General features: G+C 46.9%; 2 protein-coding genes across 3 annotated transcripts; both read left to right on the top strand.

Moving 5' to 3' along the window:
• The first annotated feature begins 3,646 nt into the window (after positions 1–3,646).
• On the top strand, positions 3,647–6,807 carry LOC109758585 (uncharacterized). The gene is made up of 2 exons (XM_020317449.4): positions 3,647–4,230; positions 5,337–6,807. Exons 1-2 carry the CDS (start codon positions 4,159–4,161, stop codon positions 6,435–6,437), a joined length of 1,173 nt encoding a protein of 390 aa, XP_020173038.1. The 5' UTR covers positions 3,647–4,158; the 3' UTR covers positions 6,438–6,807.
• A 4,992-nt stretch (positions 6,808–11,799) lies between these two features.
• Positions 11,800–17,839, top strand: LOC109758588 (uncharacterized). Of its 2 annotated transcripts, none has more exons than XM_020317453.3 (8): positions 11,800–12,210; positions 13,375–13,510; positions 13,893–14,079; positions 14,169–14,650; positions 15,125–15,412; positions 16,036–16,215; positions 17,008–17,283; positions 17,382–17,839. In XM_020317453.3, exons 1-8 carry the CDS (start codon positions 12,203–12,205, stop codon positions 17,433–17,435), a joined length of 1,611 nt encoding a protein of 536 aa, XP_020173042.1. In that variant the 5' UTR covers positions 11,800–12,202; the 3' UTR covers positions 17,436–17,839. The 2 variants fall into 2 exon arrangements, with proteins under 2 accessions (XP_020173042.1, XP_020173041.1); XM_020317452.3 differs by having other exon boundaries at positions 17,008–17,289.
• Positions 17,840–19,983: the final 2,144 nt, after the last annotated feature.

Genomic DNA, 19,983 nt, shown 5'->3' with positions numbered 1-19,983 from the left:
GCAGCAAGGGCTACAGCTGGTGTGGAGGTCGGCCCAGGGTCTGAGGACAGAGACAGTGAGGCCACTGCTCGGTCCTTTCCGATGGTAGGATGGCACTTTGATGATGATGATGATGATGATGCCTCGAGTGCTCCTCCTCTTGTCTAGTGGGTCTGTGTGTCGCCATTTGTCTCCTTTTTGTTGTCTTGATGACAAAGGGGGAGAAGTGGCGGGTGTTGGTGTTCTGAGTGTGTGTTGAGATCTCAAGCCTCGTGTTTCTCTTTGTTGGTTGTTTTTAGCTGGCTTGAGATACTCTTTTATTGCTTTCCACTTGTGTGGTTGTGAGCTACTCGTTTATGCTCGTGAGACTCTAGCTTTTTTATTGGACCTAATGCTATGATCATATCGTGCTTATGCTTATTATGTGTCTCATGATTTTTGCTCACCACACCAATTCATGAGATCTAGCCACCGTTATAGGTTTATTATGTTGATCTCATGTCTTGACAATAATGATCTTGGGGAGCCTCCTATGTCTGTACTTGATGCATTCTCAAGCATTCATTTTATCCGCGCACACATATAGGGGGAGCTACCATGATCATTCTTTGTCTCATGGCTATTCAAATATTTATATCCTCTATGCCATTCTCTAACCACGTTGTCATCAATGCACCAAAAAGGGGGAGATTGAAAGTGCAAGTGGCACTTATACTATATTTTGGTGTGATGACAATGTGGTTAGTTGAACTAATATCGGTTACTAAAGTTTATCTCAGGATATTGGTTCCAAGTGCTTCGTGATGGAGATGTGCGACCCCCCAATTCAAAAAGGTCAAAGGCGTGGTCTTTCGGCGAATCGAAGGTTTAATTTTTTGTTTGCTTCGAGTCGTAGGAAAGACCGCACTATTAAGAGGGGTTTGTGTGGATGAAAGTTGTGTGGGAATGCCATTGCCGAACCATATACACTAGCCTACCTATTCCTACCACCTAAAATCCTAGTGTGCGTGCATGTGGTACTCAGAAAGCTTATGACAGAAAGTTACTGGGTACCCCGTATGCACGGGGTCTTTGAACCCCCGTGCGCACGGGGTACTGCGTAACTCTCTGGGTACCCCGTGCGCACGGGGCTGACTTAGCCCGTGCACATGGGGTCCAACGGGCAGAAACATCCACCCCAGGGCAATCACTATAAAATCCCCCCTTCTTCTTCCTCCATCCCTAACCCTAAGTCTTGTTGAGCTCCACCATTGCTACACCTCATTTTGCTCAATACTCTCTATCCCTCCACCCAAACTTGTTGAAACTTTGAGTATTGGGAGAGCAAGACCCGATCTACATCTTGACCAAACCAAATCGCGTTCCCCGCAACATTTCTTCCCCATTGACTTGTTACTGATGAGGACATCAATACCATTGTTACACCCACAGCCCCTGCTGCTATACATACTGTACCAATTACTAGAGCTCACGCACGCCAATTAAATTACCAGGTACTTTCGTTTCTTGGTAATGATTCTAATGTTCATGAGAATATGATGCTGCCTAAATTGGATACATTTGTTTTGCTTACAAATGAAGGGCCTAGCTTTGAGAAGGATGAACATTGGAGCAAGAACAAGCATGGAGATGATGGCATGCACATGGGGAACAAGAACGGAGTTACAAGTGATGATTTCAGGACGTTGAAGCCACCATAATGCGTGCATGAAGCCTTGGACGAAATATACAAGATGCTACTTCATAACTTTCGTCCAGAGGCTATTCTAGGTGCCGCGTCACCTTATTATTGGGCCAGGCCCATGTGGCAATTTTGAAATACTTGAGCATAGGCTGTTTTTAGAGTCCGTATGTGTGGGGAAACAAGAGATAGGGTTGGTTTCGGACCCCTTCCCCAAGGGCCACGAAATTCCCCCCTCTTCCTCCATATATACAGCCCTTAGGGCGTCGTTTAGACTTTAGGTTTTGTTTAGATTAAAAGTTCGCCATAGCTACAACTTCGCGTACTTCGTTTGTGTTCAACGACCAGACAAAGGCGTCACAGAACCCCACCTTGATCAATAAAGCTTTCATCTTATATTCGCAATATCCAGATTGCAATCTCAGTTTCTTGCTTGTTCTTCGTTTGCTCGCAGGAAACAGACCCTCGTGGTCAGGTTGATCGTGCTCCGGCGTGGTCAATAACCTCTCAGAGTTGGTTTAGCGATTGCTAAGGCGCGACGTCATCGCACGTTCGTAGTCGGATCGTCAAAGTCGACTTCCACCAAAGCGATATCCATCATCTCATCGAAAGACGGGACACCTTTGCCTCTATCAGTTACTCTTGGAGCATGGGCTCCTAGGCGGTTAGAGGTTCCTCCGGAAGATTCCTTGCTTGTGCTGTGCCCCAGAGAAGTTTGTAAATGTGTGGTGGTCGCCTTCAAGACCAACCCCGAGTGATTCGAGGCTCATCCGTTGGGGGTGACTCGAAGGAGATTACGGTGAGCCTTCGGTGGCGTTCCGCAAGCTTTGGCTCCGACACTGCTCCAAGTGGAGAGTAGCTCTTCCCCAAGGAAGAGTGAACTTCGGGATAAAATTCGCGTCCTCGTCTCACTTGTGGTTAATCCTTTCCCGCACCTTACTTTGCTTTATATGCTTGTTGGCTTGCTACTTAGATTGTTGCCTAGCATTTTTAGCTTGGAGCTTGCTTGTCATATAGGTTGCATTCACCTAGTTGCATATGTAGTGAACCCTATTTATCCGCTAAGCCTTAAATTGACAAGAAAGATTAAAATTTATAGTCTCCTATTCACACCCCCCCTCTAGTCGGCCGTATCGATCCTTCCAAAAGCAGTAGCAATAAACTGAACGAGCATATGCTATGCTTTTTTTTGCGGGGAGAGCATATGCTATGCTAACGGTTGGGTCTTGTCCATCACATCATTCTTCTAAGGATGTGATCCCGTTATCAAATGACAACTCATGTCTATGGTTAGGAAATCTTAACCATCTTTGATCAACGAGCTAGTCTAGTAGAGGCTCACTAGGGACACGGTATTTTGTTTATCTATCCACACACGTATTTAAGTTTCCGGTAAATACAATTCTAGCATGAATAACAAACCTTTATCATGATTAAGAAAATATAATAATAACTATTTTATTATTTGCCTCTAGAGCATATTTTCATCGGACGCTTTGTGTTAACATTTTCTGACGGACCGCTATGAGGTGTGTCGGATTCCATGCCCAAATATCAAAAGCATTGGCTCTCTCTGCCCGAGCGAACGACTAAATGCTTCGTTTTGTAGGCTCCCTTGAGAGTGAACGAACGCGAACTTTCTAATTTTTTAATCCTAAACAAGTGGTTATAAGACCATGTCAAATTCTGCTTTTTAGGGGTCTTTTTTGCACATGGCAAATATATCGTGTATACCATGGCAAATTCTGCATTTTGGTTACCTGGTGTTTTTGTAAAGCCCTTTATTTACCCCCTCGGAATAGAATATGACAAGTTCAAGTAGCGAAACACGGATGAGGATACTGCTCTACTCGTAGCAGTCCCAGTATTACCTTTTTGCAAGGGAAGGAAAAGAAAAGAAAGGAAATCGTCAAAACCGATTAGAAAAAGACACGACACTGACACAAATTTCGGGCTTTAAACTCTGCGAGATGAGATGCCCCTACCAAGCATCCATAGTAGCACGAGGACAAACAAAGACCATCTCTCTCTCTCTCTCTCTTCCCCTTGTGCCAGCCCACCCACAGCCGGAACCACGCGCAAGGCCACCACCCAAACGGCTATAATTAGAGGAGAGACACGGTTCCCATAATCCCCTTGCTCTTGCCTCCTCCTCCTCCTCAACTCGCTATTCCTTTCCGCTCCCTCACCACGCGCAAACGTCCGCAACCCTCGTATTTGCACGTATTTCCGCACAACACCCTCCCCTGTACGAACTCCGACAGCGGAGACACGAACCGAGCCGTGTCGACAACAAACAATTAGCCAACACCCCGAGGACACCAGCGCAAAAACACCGCCCGCCACCGGGCGCCCAAGAGACCGCCGGCGGCCGATCGGAGCACCATTGGAGCCGCGCGCGCCCCTCCGCCTGCCCCCGCGCTCCGGGCGCCCCGGCCGAGGCCACCTGCTGACCCGTTCGTCCGGCCCGTCGCAGCGCCGTCGCCCGCGCTGCCGCGATGGAGTCCGCCGGCTACTACACCAACTGCAAGAAGACCGACGGAATCTGCGAGGGCATCTGCGACGGCGAGGTGAGGACCTCGCTCCCGTCCCTTCGCCCACACCCCCCCAGATCTGTCCCTTTCTCACACCGCGTGGCTCTCTCGGTGGATTGATTACCTGGTCCACGAGAAGGCCCCTTCTCGCCCCTGCTTTTCCTTCTTTTTATTTTTTTTATTTCTTTTTGGTTGGCCTGGAAACTGCTCGCTTCATGCTTCGGTTGCTCCAATTGCTCTTGTTCGCGCTTCGATTCCACCACCAATATCACGCTCCGATATATTGTTATTCCGTCGGCAGGTTTCTGTTTTAGAGCAAGTGTCGATGAGATTTGCCTAGTCCGGGTCCGAGATGCTTGCTTAGTTGCTTTACAAGAAGAAGAATCTTTGATCTGTTTCGGTCCTACTCATGGGGGGATTAGGTGTAATCCCAGGTTTTGATGCTGCTTCTGGTGCTGGTGGAATCTCGCGAGCTGGCCGAATTTGGGTTCCGTCTAATCCTGGAATCTTTTCTTTAACCGGTTGAGTTGCGGCCGTGAAAACGATCCACCTTTAGTAAAAGGGCCAGGTCACGCTGAGGATTCATGCTGCGAAAGTAGACTACAAAGGAGTTCGTTAAGAGATACGTAGTATGCAGCTTGCTCTTACCGTTGATCTGAATTATGCTGTCTCTGATTTTCTTTGTATAGTAACAAAATAAACACAAATCGACTTGAATACCTGTTCCTGCCATGGTTGATCTTCCACGAGTAATGACATAACATTGATTTTGTGCTTCCATGAGTAATAATGTAACATTGATTTTGTGCTTCCCGTGTTGAGTGGGTTTTAAAGTTTTCCCTGTTTTCATCTACAGCCATCCAATTTGCGCTGAACAAATTAGTAACTCTTTAGCCAAAAAATCCAGTTATGCAATACACCGTAAGCTTTACTAATTGATTTACAATAGAATTGGCGTCCTAAGTTAGTTAAATCAGTGTGTGCTCCATATCCCTGCAGTTTGTACAGTCTTTTGTTGTTCAAATAGTTGTGTGAAGAAGATGGGTGTTTACTTGCATATTTTTTTTCAGCTCAATTTCGTGCTTCTTGTGACTTCAATTGCCTGAGTGATTTCTCACATGGTTTTCTGTATTCATTTGCAGCATGGTTCAAAGGCTGTTCTGAGCATGTCAAGGCTGAAGTGTGCACTTCGGGGGTTTGATTTAAAGGCCCTTCTGTTCCTGCTGATTGGTGTGCCGATTATAATCTTTGTCATATATGTTCATGGCCAGAAGGTCACTTATTTCCTCAGACCAATCTGGGAGAAGCCCCCGAAGCCTTTCACAGTACTTCCTCACTACTATCATGAAAATGCTTCGATGGCAAACCTCTGCAAGTTGCATGGATGGAAGGTCCGGGAGGCTCCACGGCGTGTCTTTGACGCGGTGCTTTTCAGCAACGAGCTTGACATTCTTGATATCCGTTGGCACGAGCTTAGCCCGTATGTGTCAGAATTTGTGCTGCTCGAGTCCAATTCAACATTTACTGGCCTTGAAAAGAAGCTCCACTTCAAGGAAAACCGCCAAAAGTTTGAGTTTGCTGAATCACGGTTGACCTATGGTATGATAGGCGGAAGGTTTGTGAAGGGGGAGAACCCATTTGTGGAGGAATCCTATCAGAGAGTCGCGCTTGACCAGCTTCTAAAGATCGCCGGAATCACCGACGATGACCTGTTGATTATGTCGGATGTTGATGAGATCCCAAGTGGCCATACAATCAACCTGTTGAGATGGTGCGATGATACGCCCGAGATACTTCACCTTCAGCTGAAGAACTATCTCTACTCATTTCAATTTATGCTTGATGATAAGAGTTGGAGGGCTTCGGTACACAGATACCGAGCGGGGAAGACGAGGTATGCCCATTACCGGCAGACTGATGACCTTCTGGCGGACTCGGGGTGGCACTGCAGCTTTTGCTTTCGGTACATAAATGATTTTGTCTTCAAAATGAAAGCCTACAGCCATGTGGACCGGATCAGATTCAGCTACTTCTTGAACCCCAAAAGAATTCAGCATGTGATATGCCAAGGGGCTGATCTCTTTGATATGCTTCCGGAGGAGTACACGTTCCAAGAGATCATCGCCAAGCTTGGGCCGATCCCAAGTACGTATTCGGCGGTTCATCTTCCCGCCTATCTGCTCGAGAAGGTTGATCAGTACAGGTATCTTCTTCCTGGCAACTGCATGAGAGAAAGTGGGTAGCCTCTGGTGTTTGCATCAATATGTGATGCCCCCCTTGGGGAAGAGCGTGGCTTAGCGGTTGTATTTGATACCAGTGGCTGGCTGACTTAGTTGGAATGGCGGTTGTGTTGGGTTCATGATTTTGTACCATGTAATTCAAAACAATGGAAGGAGGGCCTGACAGCATAGCGCATGCTCCGTCGGCCGCTGCGTGCTTGTTTTATTTTTGGAAGAGGAGCTTAGCAATGTGCTTCCAACCTGAGTCTCTTGTTGATTCATTGCTTCCATGATTGATTTATGAACTCAGAAAATATATTGTAGATTACAGACTGAGTGACATTCGCAGCAGTTTCTCATTGTTACATTGTGGTGTACATTATTATTATAATCATCATTTATTCTTGCTGATGATTTACTGCAGTACATGTGCACTCGGTGGGTTCATGTCCTGCCTGCCTCGCTGCTGGCAGGGGCCATCCGTTTTTCTGGTCAAGTGTCTTAATCCTCTTAACATGTGAAGCCGTTGCTGTCGTGCAGAAAACACTGGAGTGTGCAATTGATTGCATCTGTCATCTTTTGCCAACAGTCACAGGTTTCCTTGGTAAAGGGTAGGTTTGCTGCAGGTTGATTTGGGTAATCCATACTCTGTTTTGGCATCACTGGCAGCTGCAAGTTGTTAAGCGACCTGTGAGTGCTGCCATGTGGGTGGGAACAGGCTGTCCGTGTGGGTTCCTGTCCACCTCGGCCAGATTGGCAAAACATGCTGCACAGCACATTGGCTGTTAGAGCATCTGGGGCGCGCCGGCTGAAAAATCGGCGTGGGCGCGATCGGTTTCCCAGCCGCTGCCCAGGCGCCATTTTTAAAAGTTTTTTTAAAACATACTCGGCCAAAATTCGGCCAAACAAGACACAGAATTCGGCAAAATTTAAGCGTTCCATCGCTTTTTTACATATCGAAAACATAATCTAAAACAAAATAAGAAAACAATCACTACTAGTGCCGCCCGCCGTCGTCGTCCTCCTCCTTCACGCTGCCGCCGTCCCTGCTGCACCACTGCCCTGGGTCGCCATGGCGGACGGGTTTGGCTGGCGGCGATGCCTCATCGTCGCTGTCCTCGAGGACGATAACGCCGCCCTCGTCGCGGCCGCGGTGCCGAGCGGCGATATCCTCGAGGGCGTGGCGCTGGCGCTCCATCTTCAGCCGGACGTAGTCCTCGCGCGCCCACTTCATGGTGGCCTCATCGGCGGCGGCCATGTTGTCGTGCTCGCTCATGACGGCGACAAGCCCTCGCTCCATCTTCGGCTTGACGAGGCGTGAGGAGGGAGCAGAGGAGCCACCGCCGCCCTCGTTGATGACGAGGGCGCCGCCGCCGGTGCGTCGCTCGAGCGGCGTCTCCACGGGCTCGACCTTGACGTTGGCGAGCACTGGCGAACCGGAGGAGCGGGAGGAGGAGGAGGACCCGCCCGCCATGCGCCTCGGCAGCCAAGGGCCGCCGCTCCAGTGGGGGACCGGGGCCGGGGCCGCCGGGTACTCGAGCGGCGGCTCGTTGCCGCCGTCGAGGTGCTCGAGGACGAAGTGGAGCGTGCGCCCGAGGACGCCCCACCACAGGCGGCGGCCGTCGGTGTTGTGGCGCCCCTTCACCAGCGCATTGTTGGTGGAGGTCAGCTACTCCTTGTGGCGGCATCGGAAGTACGCCGCCCACTGCGCGTGGTTGTGCGTACTCCGGGCGGCCCCGCACCTCCTCCAGCAGGGAGGCCCGAATGTGCGATCTCACCGTGGAAGCGGTCGGCGTCGGGCTGCGGGGGGACGGGGACACCTCCAGCGCTGAGCCTCCATCGCCCTGGCACGCGCATATCAGGCGGCGCCAGGTAGTTGGCCTCATGGAGGAGGTAGGCCTCCCACTCGTGCAGATGGCGGCGGCCGAAGCCGTTGGTCGCCGCTCCATCGCTCTCCCATCGGCAGTTGTAGATGCTGTAGGCGGGGAGAGAAGAGAGAGAGAGAGAAGAGATGGGGCGTCGGCGGCGAGAGAAGGACTGCGAGCGAAGGAGAGTGCGTCCAAAGGGGCGGCTTTTATAGCGGCCGAGGGGTGGCAGACGTGTGTACGCATGGCGGGAGGAGAGGGGCGCGTCGCCGCACCATCACTGCGCCGCCCGTGAGGAATCAATGAAAGGCTGACCGGCGGCAGCCTTGGCATTGATTCCCCGCGGGAAAACGAGGCGATGAGGAAGACGAGACGCGGCTGGTCGCTGACTCGGCGGGTCCATCGGGCTTTTCGCGCCAAAAACGTTTTCCCTGGCGCCCACGGGCACCCTAGCGCGCTGATTTGGCCCACCGACGTCAATTTTGGGTTTAATGGACGAAAATTGGCTTTTTGGACGCGACTGAGCGGTTTCTTAGCGCTAGCGAGCGACCCTACACGACTTTGCTCCGTTGCTACGTGGCTTCCTCGGCCAGTTGATTTGTTCATGATTTTAGAGTATAATTTGCAGTCTTCGGTGAAGGAAAAATTGCAGATTTTATGTGGGATTTTGCCTGCGGACTGAGCTGTCTCTGGAGGCAAATCGTAGAGGAGATTCCTTGAAGCGAGTGGTATAGTGGCATGGGCGTCTCCAGTGGACCGGGCCGGGAAGGGATAGGGATAACCTTGGCAAGGCCATCCATCATCGTGCTTGGTTGGCCACCGGTGGTCTGTTTGAGGCGCGCGCTGGTCTGGGCGTGGCGGTTCCTTTCATTGACCTGGCGCTGGCAGGTCACGCCGCGTCTCTTTGCCCGCGCGCGGGCGTCGACCTGTTGACTCATTCCGGGTAGGAGAGCGCGACGGCTGCGTCGTCACGACGACGACGCACGAAGATGCGTGCGCGCAGTAGAATTGCAGTTGCGTGCGCCCGGTCCTGCTCCGCCGCGTGCTGCTAGACTAGGACGGTTGCGCTGCATGCTAAGCAAACGCGAGCCGGGTCAGTTTCGCCGCGCTCTTGTCTGTCCGTTCATTCATCGCACCACGCGTCCGTCGGCCACCGGCGACGGCGACAAGTGACGGCACCGCGCTGCACACACGGTCTGGCCGATTCCTTATACTATCGTCAAAAAAGGGGATTTATGGGTGCGTTAACCTGTTTAATTAGAATTATTAGGGCGGTCCTAATTAAACGGGGGCGCGTAACGTGTTGTTGCAGTAACCACTGCGAGGCGAGGCGAGTGGGTGGTTGTCTACTTAAGCCTAAATAATCAAATGGCAGCTCCCGGCTTGAAAAGTTGGCCTGTTTTTCCTTTTCCTTTTCCGGGGGTTCAACGGTTCGGTCGGATTCAATCACTTGTGAGGTGTGCTGCGCTTTTACCTGTCTACGCGCACACGCCTCGAACGCCTTGTTGATTGAAAAATACTGTGCTTACTTGATCTGGCATACTACGTGCCAAACAGAAGGCCAGAACGGGGCATGACGGAGGATGAGTCTGCCACGCCATGTGGAGAGCATACGTGCACAAGTCATACCGGAAAAGAACGATCAATTGGAACAGGAATACCCTGCTTGGAACAGGAATCTATCTAGAGATACCAAGCCCCCCTGATTTGAAGCGCTCTGTTGCTTCGGGATTGCGGTTCTGTGTTGTTTACTTTTATTTCTTCCTTTTTTAGTTTTTTTTTCATATTTTAATTCCTAAGTGCTTATTAAAAATTTGTCCACATTAAAAGACAAAACACTTTTAAAATTCACTTTATTCATCGCTATTTATTAAATTCGTGTTTTTATTTTTTTGGTTTTTCACATTTTAATTCATGAGCGCTTATTAAAATTTATGCACATTAGGAAGCAAAACATTTTTGTAATTACTTTTTTCTGATTTCATATTTATTAAATTTGTGTTTTTATTTTCTTTTTAGTTATTCGCATTTTAATTCGTGAGCGCTTAATAAAATTTGTGCACATTAAGAAAAAACATTTTTTAAATTCCCTTTTTTTCAGATTCATTAAAATTTATTAAATCATGGATATCTTGAAAGTTAAGGATCATTTTGTATATTTTGCCAATATTTTTAAAATTTGAAAATTTATTTGATATGCAAGCATTTTATGAAATCCATGAATATATTTTAAATTCATGAATGTTTTCTAATATTAATAGCTTTTTGAATTGGCAGTGTTTTTAAAATTCCTTGAACATATCTCAATTAATCTAATCTTTTCAAATAAAAAAAGATAGCCATTTTTCTTTAGTTAGTAGTGGGACGAGCAAAAAAAAGTAAGCGAACGACAGGAGCAGCGAGCCAAGCTAAGCGAGCGAGAGCTTCATGGGCCGGCCCATGTGAGTGTTATAGCAGTAGTTCCATGGTTTCAGCGCGGAATAGGAGCTAGCAAAAGGTTCAAACAACAATCACCGTCTGGCACCAAGGCCGAAACTTGTAAAACAACACAACCTAGTCTCTCCGAACAAATATTGTCTCCAATAGCAACCCGACACGATATAAGAATGAAAAAAAACACCACCAAAACATAATTAAAAATGCAAGTCAACACAAAAAAAAACCAAAAGAAAACATGCAATCAGAAAATCACATGAAGAACTGGTTTACTTCTTTTAGTGACCGACAAAGCTCTGTCTTTTTTGCATATAGAAGAAGAAATTGGTGTCTTTTTTGCATATAGAAGAAGAAATTGGCCGAAAACTGATGAGTACATTTATGTTTCCGAGCTGAGTAAGGTCAATGAAGTCTAACGTTTTACATATGCGCATAATTTTTTTGTGACACATTTTTGTTTAGAACGTACAATTATCGGGACACATTTTTGTAGGGAATTTTTTTATTCTTTTTAGAACATCAGGGTCAATCTAGAGGAATTGTATTTCTTTTTTGATTGGCACAAAATGGAAGTACTCCCTCCGTCCGGTGAAGAGTGTGCATTTAGAAATTTTAGGACAAATTACGGAGTTAAGTAAAAATGCATTGGAAAGGGGCAAGCCACCATCTCTCTCCTCTTTAATTACCTAACCCGCAATGAGCTAAGTGCATGTACAAATTAAAAAGACCATGTATAGATTGCTATTGGTATTGATTACCGTGTGATGAAAGAGAAGTGTTTTTTTCTACTTTAAAGTGCATTGAGAAGATAGAAGTACACTCTTTGTGGACAAATTTTGAAGCTAGATGTACAGTTTTCACCGGACGGAGGGAGTAGAGGAATAGATGTGACACATGCAAATTCACTCTTATATGATCAACAGTCTCGACCCAACCGTGAGCAGATAGCTTAACTACTAGTGTGGGCTGGTGTGGCCCGGGCTATCGCGAGAGATGTGCCGCGTTGCTGCCCATTTCGAGAAGACGGGCGGCCCAGTCCAGTAGCCGAGTATTAATGTGTTGTGTGGGGGGACCGCGCTCGGCTTGCCAAGGAAGGAAACCACAACGGCCACTGCGGCAGCGGGGCAGGGGTTTTTGGGGTTTCCCGAGGCGGAAAAGCGAGAGGAAACCGCGGAGCGGAGGCGTCGGACCCAGGTCCCCCGTCCCTTCCGACCTCGCTCGCCGCTCCTCTCCTACCGCGACCCTTCCTCCAGCCGCGCCCTGCCCTGCCGCCATTACCAGCGAGGAGGCGGGGGAGCAGAGGCCACTTGGCACCACTCGACCGAGCAGAGCGAGCGCGGGGGAGGAGACCGACCGGAGCAGCAGGCAGCAGCCCGCCGCGCCTCGCCGGCCGATTAGGGTTTCCCGAATCCTGGTTCGTCGGGCTGGCCGATCGTCGCGGCGTTCCGCGCGCGCAGCTCCGATCGGTCGTCCGTACGCGCGGCCGCGATGGCAAGGTCGCCACCTCCCTCCCCCCACCCCCTTTTCTTCAGTTACTTGTACTCTGTCACTGTTGCTTAGGGCTTGTCCGATTGTTCCGGATGCCCACATTTCAGCACTCTAGTTTCGATTCTTCGATTGTCTCCTTTCCCACGGCAGGGAGGAATTGTACCGTCCGTCGATTGCTCCGGAAATGAACTTTCCTGTAGCGATGCAGCAGTACGCTTGCAAAGCCTGCCCAGATACATTCAGTCATTGATAGAGGAATGTGATGACTTGAAAATGCTTGCTTTCTTAATATGTCTAAGCTTAGTTATGTTCTAGCTTAATTGGTCAACACATATACCCAATACATGATCAGGTTAACTCCGTTGCTCGCTTGTCTCATCACTCTGTTATGTAGCATTGTTCAGTCAATAGTGTCCTGTCAATGTTTTGCTTTCTAAGAGCAGCGTAAACAGGACGTCAATTGAAATATCCAATGCCTTGTTACACACAGCTTACTGATTGTCAATCGTTCCATATTGTTCCTGATTGACGTATTACATCTTCAAGTTCTGAAGCTACTGTCTCATTTTTACCATGTAGCTCCACTGTCTTATGTACTGACCTTTATAAATAACATTATCCTGTTCACATTAGTACATTTGCAAAGCCTGCCCAGCTACATTGAGTCATTGATAGAGCAAAATGTGATGACATTGGAAGTTCTCGCTATCTTAATATGTCTAAGCTTATAACTGTTATGTTATAGCTTAATTGGCCAGTACAGATATCAAACACATGATCAGTAACTCCGTAACGCCACATAGCTTGTTTGTCTCATCACTCTGTTCTTAGCATTGTTCAGTCAATAGTGTCTGGTCAGTGTTTCACTTTTTCTAAGAACAGTGTAAAGAGGGCGTCAATTCACCCGCCAAAAAAAGGGCGTCAATAGAAATATCCAATGTCTTGTTACACAGCTTACTGATTATCACTACTTCCATATCCTTCCTGATTGACGTATTAATCTTGAAGTTCTGCAGTCTCATTTTTACCATGTAGCACCACTGTCTTATGTACTGACCATTATAAATAACATTATAATGTTCACATTAATATGTTGCTATGTAAGCACTTGTTATCATCCCTGCAAAGAGAAAAACTTGTTACCAATCACCAATGTGTTTCCTTCAATGCAGGTCATGGCTTATAACTTGTAGGGGTGTTGCCAAGAAAGTTAGGAATGCCCACTGCTCTAATCGCCAGATAAGCGAAGTCGGTGCAGAAGCATGCAGGGAATGCCCAAACTGCAAACATATCATTGATAACAGTGATGTAAGTACATGTAAACTATTTTAGCGACCACCTTCTACCTTTATAAGTTTGTACTTTGTACGGGAAACTTCTCTTCTCTACTTTTTGGTGCACCCTTACTGGAAAGCTGCTTATGTTATCGGAATACATCGTAGTTTATTTATTCTTCTGCTGGTAGCTTTCTAAGATAGATGTATTCCAGATTGTAGCAAAAAAAGAAATACGGAACAGTCAATACTATACAACTTTCTCCTGTTCCATCAATATAAGGCTTTGAGCTGTATTAACTCGCATAAGCTTCAGCATTACAGATGCATGCAAAACGCTACTCATTTAAGCTCACATTCGTTGGTACAGTGTTACACATTCTACAAAAACATTCACTGCATTTCACTTTTTGTAGGTTGCTATCCAGTGGCCCGGGCTGCCTGCTGGTGTGAAGTTTGATCCGTCTGATCTAGAATTGCTCGAACATTTAGAACAAAAAATTGGTGTGGGAGGTTCAAAGCCTCACATGTTCATCGATGAGTTTATTCCAACTGTGGAGAATGACGCAGGGATCTGCTATTCACATCCTGAAAATCTTCCTGGTAGGGGATTCCTTTAGTTGACAATTTGACGTTGTTTTTGGATTCTTTAGTTTATTCATGTTTTGAGTAGGCCCTGTTCATTTTTATAGGCACAAACAAAGATGGAAGCAGTGCCCATTTCTTCCATAGTATTTCAAATGCATATGGGTGTGGCCAGCGCAAGCGTCGAAGGATCAGCAACAGTGATCGGACCACTTCTGATGAGCATGTGAGATGGCACAAAACGGGTAAATCAAAACCCGTATATGACAACGGTGTTATGAAAGGGTGGAAAAAAATATTGGTTCTGTACAAAGGTTCACAAACAGGTGGCAAACCTGATAAAACTGACTGGGTGATGCATCAGTATCATCTGGGAGTAGAGGAAAATGAAAAGGTTGGGGAGTTTGTCGTTTCCAAAATATTTTATCAATTGAAGACAAGGCCGGTGGACAAGTCCGAAGCAGAAATGGCTAATGAAGAATCTACTGCATTTACTGCAAGTATTTGTCCGAAAACTCCCATGACAAAGATCCCGCCATGTCGCCCAAAGAATAGTCCATGTGAGACTGAGCAGAATGATCCCGGTCAGGTAAATCACAGATATGTGAACTTTTCAGATTAAATATAACCTTTGTTGAAACCACTTCAGAGTAAAAAATTGGCATAAAGTCAATACTATTTGATAGAATTCTTATGTATTTACAAAAAGGAAACTGCAACAGCGCAAGCCTTTAAGTAATTGAGAAGTTTATAGTTATTCTGCATCTAGCTAATTTGGCTATTAGAAGTGGCCTGGTAAAAAACATCACCATGTTTTAGAGTCCACACCCAGATACCCAATTCACAATCCGTATATGATTCAGAGCTTGTATGATTATTGTTTACAGTAAAAGTTCAGAAGCACTAATCTCAATATCCTGGAAATTGCTTCTTAGTCATATTGAGACTGTGAATACACTTATCTGCTTGTCATTCTGTTGGTGCGTTGCTATTTTTTCTATTGCGCGATCTATTGAATATTTTGGAGTAAAAGTTTGTGCATCTGATATGCCATTTACTGTAGGAAGAAGAAACTGTTAGCCTGGCGGAGAATGCTAAGAACCCTGCATGGTGTGCTTTATCATCTCAGCCTGTTGAGGTGGCACTTGAGGCTGGGACTTGTAGCCTAGACAAGTCTCTGAGTCATCATGAAGTTTTGGATTCCTCCAATCTTGAAAACAGTACATTTGACAGGCCAATCCTTTCTCAACTCATGAATGAGACACTTAACAAGAACCTATGTGCGCTTCATGGATTGCCTGATCTTCATAATGTCAACCTTGGAACAGCACCTACAGATCTTCAGATTACTGTAAGTGTAACTTTTGGTATTTGTAATTTTTAGTGCCCATATGTTATGACAAATCTGGTCATGTCTTTCACTCACCTTGCGACACAGCCAGATGAGTCACATGTGATGATATTTCTGCGCGCGATGTCATATAGTCATATGCCCAATACAGATAAAATTCCTCAGAGTTGACGCCAGTTCAGTAAAAAAATTTGGCAGAAGACCAATAATATTTGATAAAATTCCTGTATGTTTATAAAAGAAAATATAACAGTGCAAGCCTTTAAGTGACTGAGGAGTTTAAAGTTGATCTGCATCTAGCCAATTTGGAAGCTAATAGCAATGGACTGGTAGGAAACATAACGATGTTTTGGAGTCCTCACCCGAAATGTTAAATACCCAATTAATAGTCATCTTTATCCATGCGTGATTTAGAGTTTTTACAATTAGTCTATACAATGAAAGTACAAAAGCACTAATCTCAATATCCTGGAAATCGTATCTTAAATTTTTGAGATTGTGAATACGTTTGAGCTTATCTCTGTCATGTCATTGTCTTGGTGTGTGCTAATGTTTTTGATTGCCTGATTTGTTAACCATTTTAGATTAATAACTGTGTGCTTGTGATATGTCATTTACTGTAGAAAGGAGAAAATGTTAGCTTGGTGGATGATGCTGAGAACACTGCATGTTGTTCTTTAGTGTCTCAGGATGTTGAGGTGACTTCTCAGGCTGGGACTAGCTTGGTTGAATCTCTCCTTCATCATGAGGTTTCAGATCTCCATAGTGCTAACCTTGGAACACCTAGAGACCTTCAGATTGCTGTAAGCATGTTTGTTTGTGTTTGTAACTTGTGGTTTCCATATGTTTGTTATGACAAATCTGATCATGTCTTTTTCTTGTGTTGTAACACGGTAGCACGTGTCGTACGTGCATGATGTGGTAGTCGTACACGGTACATCTGATGCACTTCAAACTTTCCTCAAGGCTATTTAGAGTAGACATAACCTTTGATTAAACCAGTCACCAGTAAAAACAATTCACATTTTCTCCAAAAAAAAGAAGAAAGAAATAAAAAACAATTGATAGAAAACCAATAATATGGTATAAAATTTAAGTATGTTTAGAAAGAAAGGAAAGTGCAGCAGTGTTTAAACAATTATGGTTTAGGTTTGTAAAGTTGATCTGCATCTAGCCGATCTGGAAGCTAATTAATAGTAATCATAACCCATATATGATTTAGAGTTTGTATGATTATTGTTTTCAATGGAAGTATGGAAGCACTTCTCAGTATCCTGGAAATTTTATCATATTCTTATTGAGATTGTGAAAATGTTTGAGCTTATTTGTTTGTCATTCTGTTGGTCTTCTTATTGAGACTGTGGTAGGAAACATAATCATGTTTTAAAGTCCACGTCCAAATACCTAATTAATAGTTATCATAACCCATATATGATTTAGAGTTTGTATGATTATTGTTTTCAATGGAAGTATGAAGCACTTCTCAGTATCCTGGAAATTTTATTGTATTCTTATTGAGACTGAAAATGTTTGAACTTATTTGTTTGTCATTCTGTTGGTGTTCTTATTGCGCGTGTGTTGACCATTTACTGTAGAAAGAAGAAAGTGTTAGCCTGATGGATGAAGCTGAGAAATGGTGTGGTTTAGCATCTCAGGCTGTTGATGTGGCATCTCATGCCTGGACTAGCTTGGACGAATCCCTGCGCTGTCATGAGGTTTTGGATTCCTTCGATCATGAAAAGAGTCTTACATTTGACAGGCCAATCTATTCCCAAGGCAGGGATGGGGGACTTGAAAATAACCTTTATTCACTTAATGGATTACCTGATCTCCAAGGTGTCGACCTTGGGACACCGATAGATGATCTTCAGGTTGCTGTAAGCATATTGTTTGTTATTTGTGTTTTGGTGGTACCCATATGTTTGTTATGATAAATCTGATCGTGTCTGTCTCTTGTCTACTGTGACAGGGGTTGCAGTTCTATTCACAGGAAAGCCTTGGCAGCTGGCTGGAGCGCATGTAGATCGTTAAAGAAGTGGACGATCGAAGATCATCTCTTTTCCATCTAGTATGATTATGGTGGCAACATTTTTGGTATCGGGTTGGAAGGTAGAAGCTGTGCGATCGTATCTCAGTGACGCTTTAGACTATTGAAGAGTCTGCACAAACACCTGAACACCTATTTTGTTTCCTGAAAACTGAAAAGACATGTAAAAGCGTTGTTGTTTTCCCTCTTTTGCGAAAAGTGTGGTGGAAACTTGGATTAACTTAGCTCTTTCCATGTGTGCAGTTCATGTAACTGCAGGAGTGCCCTGGTTAAGCTGGTTATGAAAAACGATGGAACCGTATGTAATGTGGTGTGAGTTGCACCTTGCTGAATGCTGCACGCCTAGTTATAATGTTAAACCAACTATTTTGAACGGTTTAGACCCTGCTTGGAAGGGTTATAATTTCGGTATGCTTGAGTATTTTGCTAAGCTTGAACTAAGTACACCCAAACAAAGTAGGGCAAGTCTTTGTCCAATGCCCAGTTGGCATGCTGCAGCCGAGGCTGCTGCTGGCCGCGCCGGTTTGGCCTATGCTGCCTCTGAGGCGGCGTGTGATTCTTGAGGGAATTAGCTCAGTATACGAGGAAGCTAACACTCGTCAGAGCAAATCAAGAAAAATGTTCTAGAATCCCCGAGCGACTATTCCGAAGGGAAATTGAAATGCTCTTAAGAAAGCCAATCGTATGGCCGTGTTTTGTGCATTTTGTGCTTTGTCTCCGAAACTTTTTACGACCCCAAGTGCAGTAAGCAATCATAATGTTGAGGACGCAACAGACAGAACAACAGATGATGAATAGTGACCCGTCGATTAGATACATGCAGCAAAACCGAGACAACTTTCAGCAGGCTGTGGATTTTGGCTCCGGCATTCTTCGCTGGCGGCTGAGCCTGCCCACGGTGACCGTGGCATGCAAGACACGACCAAGTGCAGAGGCAGGCAGGCACCACTGAAGCTCTGAGCGCACGAGGATTTGCTCAGCTCTGCTCGTCCACAGCACGGGGACATGGCACGCATGTGTGATGTGTGGACCTCAATGGCGGGGCTGGCGTACGTACATGCACAGTTGCGCGGCGTCGTTCCTCCTCCTTCCTCGCTCGCTCCTTTGATTTTCTTGGCAGCGACCATTTAACATTTGCGCTTCGGAAAAATCATGCCTAACACATTAAAATCCAGACGACTTTGGGGCATGCGCCGCGAATTGCAATCCAGCAGCGACACGATATATCGTATCGACCGAGCCGGCGGGGCATCTTTCTCCGGCCGGCATGACGGCGACCACTCCGGGACATGGAGAGATGGCGCCGAGCCTCGGGCAACTTGGACCGACCGGTGTGCTGGCTCTGCTGTGCCCTAAAAGCCCACATGCAAACGCAGGCGCACGTACATGCGCCCAAGGTCGCCGACGTGTACGGTCCGGCCGTAACGCCAACGCCATGCATGCATGATTGGAAGCTCCTGTTCATCGCTTTGCTCCTTCCATCCTTTGCGTTCATGCATGGTTTCGTTTGGTGCCGGCTTATCCGTCGGCCACCTACTCGATCGCTCAAGTTGAACAGTATTTCCAGCTGCACGCACGAGTCGTCCTCAATCATTTTCCTCGAAATTTCGAGGCAATGGCTCGTCGGCTAGCTCTGACTAGACATGCAGAAGTTGCCCATAAAATGGTGTTGGGAATGGGATGGGCTCTCTTCTGACACTGACATGCATCATGGAGAGTTTGTACCACGTCTCAGTACGCCGGGCACGCACGCACACCAGTCATACGTGCTGTGGCGCCACTCGTGTGAACCGTACATCACATCACTGTCAATTTTTGACGACCTGTTAGACTTTAGTATTGTAGCTCTATCGTGTAAACCATATATTATTGGTATTGGACTTGTATGTCATCAATATAAATATATATGTGATAGGCCATCCCTTTGAGGGTTGAGCCAGTTCCCCAAAATCTATGTTTTACATGGTATCAAGTCTAACCTAGGTCCTCTACCTCCACCCCACCCGCCGCCGCCGCACCAAAACCCTAAATCCTAGGGCTGCCGCGGCCGGCGCCATGACCGCTTCCGCTTCGGGCGCCGCCAGCTCCGGGTCTATTCACGCGTCGCTTGCCGCCCTCCTCAACCTCCCACCTCGCCCCTGGCTCCGTCAGTGCCTCAGTTCTTCGGCACCACCGCCGTCGGCTCCCTGTTTTCAGCGCCGATCCCACCGTCATCGCCCGCGACGGCCTCAGCACCAGTCGCGTCGCCGCCGCCCGCGATGGCCTCCTCTGGATCCTCCTCAACACTCGCCGTCATCCCGGCGATCTCGGGGGAGATGCTGCCCGCAGAGCCACCCGCGGCCTCGCTCACGGCACCACCCGCGGCCATGATCCCGCGTCCCCGCGCCGCCACCCGCGGCATCGGTCGCGGCCGTGGATCCTGTCGCGGCTCCGCCGCCAATCGTCCCTGCTGCTGGCGCAATCACGCCCACCGGGCCGTTCCACTTCGACAACTTGATCGCCATCCGACTCACGCCGGACAACT

Source organism: Aegilops tauschii, chromosome 6 (assembly GCF_002575655.3).
Source record: "Aegilops tauschii subsp. strangulata cultivar AL8/78 chromosome 6, Aet v6.0, whole genome shotgun sequence".
In the NCBI taxonomy this organism is placed as follows: Eukaryota; Viridiplantae; Streptophyta; class Magnoliopsida; order Poales; family Poaceae; genus Aegilops; species Aegilops tauschii.
The sequence above is the reverse complement of the archived record's forward strand: the minus strand, read 5'-3'. Positions and strand labels throughout refer to the sequence as shown.

What these genes read in the sequence shown, in the direction of transcription:
- LOC109758588 (XM_020317452.3), top strand. An exon ending in AGCAGAATGATCCCGGTCAG is followed by an intron (nt 14,651 to 15,124) that starts GTAAATCACAGA and finishes CATTTACTGTAG; the next exon opens with GAAGAAGAAACTGTTAGCCT. An exon ending in CTAGAGACCTTCAGATTGCT is followed by an intron (nt 16,216 to 17,007) that starts GTAAGCATGTTT and finishes CATTTACTGTAG; the next exon opens with AAAGAAGAAAGTGTTAGCCT.
- LOC109758585 (XM_020317449.4), top strand. Translation starts at nt 4,159, where the DNA reads ATGGAGTCCGCCGGCTACTACACCAACTGCAAGAAGACCGACGGAATC. An exon ending in AGGGCATCTGCGACGGCGAG is followed by an intron (nt 4,231 to 5,336) that starts GTGAGGACCTCG and finishes ATTCATTTGCAG; the next exon opens with CATGGTTCAAAGGCTGTTCT.